Source organism: Lagopus leucura, unplaced genomic scaffold (genome assembly GCF_019238085.1).
Source record: "Lagopus leucura isolate 7727_CA_CO unplaced genomic scaffold, USGS_WTPT01 24700-0_obj-0_obj, whole genome shotgun sequence".
Classification (NCBI taxonomy): Eukaryota; Metazoa; Chordata; class Aves; order Galliformes; family Phasianidae; genus Lagopus; species Lagopus leucura.
This window is the reverse complement of record NW_024969245.1, coordinates 1-1,778: the sequence shown is the minus strand read 5'-3', so window position 1 is coordinate 1,778 and position 1,778 is coordinate 1. Positions and strand designations below refer to the sequence as shown.

The following is a 1,778-nucleotide window of genomic DNA, read 5'->3' as shown; positions in this document are numbered from 1 at the left end:
GCTGCAGCCGCTGCGCCCGCACCGACTCCATCGTCGCTCTGCGGGGCCGCCGCTGCCAATCAGAGCGCGCGGGGCCAATGGGGGTGGAGATCGCCGCGGGGAGGGGGAGGGGAGAGAGGGAGGTGTCGGCCAATGGGATACGCGGAGGGGCCCGAGGGGCGGGGCGGCGGGAGGGAGACCGATGGCAGCGCGGAGGTGCCGGGGGTGGGCGGGGACGAGGGAGGGAGCGGTCCAATCGGAGTCGGAGAATGTCGGGGGACTGTGATGGAGGGGGGAGGCTCTCGCCTTGCCAGCGCCAATCAGAAGTGAGGGACGCGGGAAGGAGGCGGGGCTTCAGGGACGGCGGCCAATTGCAGCGCGGCACTCGCGATAATGGCAAAGAGAATCAAAACGCGAAGCGGCCGAGGCGGGGGTGGGGACGAGAGGCAGAGAGGACGGGCATGAATCTGGCCAATCAGAGGGCTCCTCACCGGGATTGAGGCGGGAACTGTTACAATGGCCCAATCGCAGTCTATGTTTTGATTTTTAGGGGCGTGTCCCAGAGCATCCAGCCAATAGGAGTGAGAGAAACGGTCGGACTCAGAAATTTCAGGTTAAGCCAGTATCTTCGCGACAGCAGCAAAAAGTTCGTTCGTTATTGCGATCATGGGCGCACGCCCCCTATTGGCAAGGAGGAAATTGCGCACCGGAAGAAAAACAGCTTATATAACCTTGTATGCAGCTTATATAACGAGAGGGCAATAAGTTCGGTAACGGCCTACACCACGTAAATAACGGGAACTCCAAAAGAACGGAACTTCCACTGCAAAAACAAACAACCCACCCTCACAGGAGCCGCCTATGCAGCCTCCAGACACCAGGAGGCGCTCGTTTCTCTTTGACCCAAAGCGGCTTCCGGCACACCGCCGGAAGTGGCGGCGCGCCGCTCCCCGCAATCGGGAGCGCCATGGAGACGTGGGTGCGCTTCAGCGCGCAGAGCCAGGCCAAGGAGCGGCTCTTCAGGTGCGGGGCCGCCCGGCTTCCCCTCCGTGGGGGCGGCGGCCGCTCGGCGTCCCTCCCCGGGGCCCGAGCCCCGCCCGCCGTCCCCCCGCCCGGACCCGGTCCCCCTCCGGGCCCTGAGGCCGCGCTGTCTCCCGCAGGGCCGCGCAGTACGCGTGCACGTTGGCCGGGGACGCGCTGCGGAGGAACGGGGCGAGCCCCGCACTGCTGAGCAGCGTGAGGCGGCTGGAAGCGCACCTCAGCCTGGGCCGGAAGCGTGAGTGGGCCCGGGCCCAGTTCGGTTGGGGGGGGGGCTGCGTGCGCGTCCCCCCGCGGGCCGTTCTGATTTCCGCCCCCTCGTCCTGCAGTGCTGCGTCTCGGCAGCTCGGCCGACGCTCTGGAGGCGGCGAAGAGAGCGATCCACCTGTCCGACATGGTGCTGCGCTTCTGCCTCACCCTCAGCCACCTCAACAGGGCCATGTACTTTGCCTGCGACAACGTCCTGTGGGCGGGGAAGGCGGGGCTGGTGCCCGGCGTGGACCAGGAAAAGTGGGGGCAGAGATCCTTCAGGTGAGGGGGGAGGGGAGGCGGCCGGCTGAGCAGCGCTGAACGGGTGGCAGCAGGGACAGGGAGGAGATTGTCCCTGTCAGCTCTGCCCTTGTGAGGCCCCGTCTGCAGCACTGCGTCCAGGGCTGGGGGTTCCCATACAAGACAGGGAGCTGTGGGAGAGGAGCCAGAGGAGCTGGAGATGAGCAGGGGCTGCAGCAGCTCCCTGCAAAGCCAGGCTGAGGGAGCTGGGC

General features: G+C 66.5%; 1 protein-coding gene across 1 annotated transcript; it reads left to right on the top strand.

Annotated features, from left to right (window-relative positions):
* The first annotated feature begins 453 nt into the window (after positions 1–453).
* On the top strand, positions 454–1,666 carry LOC122194069 (peroxisomal membrane protein 11B-like). The gene is made up of 4 exons (XM_042894975.1): positions 454–625; positions 722–1,002; positions 1,140–1,255; positions 1,347–1,666. The coding sequence occupies exons 2-4, from the start codon at positions 947–949 to the stop codon at positions 1,550–1,552; spliced, it is 378 nt and encodes a 125-aa protein (XP_042750909.1). The 5' UTR covers positions 454–625; positions 722–946; the 3' UTR covers positions 1,553–1,666.
* Positions 1,667–1,778: the final 112 nt, after the last annotated feature.

Excerpts from the sequence above, each read along its gene's own strand:
- LOC122194069 (XM_042894975.1), top strand. The coding sequence starts at position 947 with ATGGAGACGTGGGTGCGCTTCAGCGCGCAGAGCCAGGCCAAGGAGCGG. Across the intron at positions 1,003-1,139 it reads GCCAAGGAGCGGCTCTTCAG|GGCCGCGCAGTACGCGTGCA; the intron begins GTGCGGGGCCGC and ends TGTCTCCCGCAG. Across the intron at positions 1,256-1,346 it reads CCTCAGCCTGGGCCGGAAGC|TGCTGCGTCTCGGCAGCTCG; the intron begins GTGAGTGGGCCC and ends CTCGTCCTGCAG.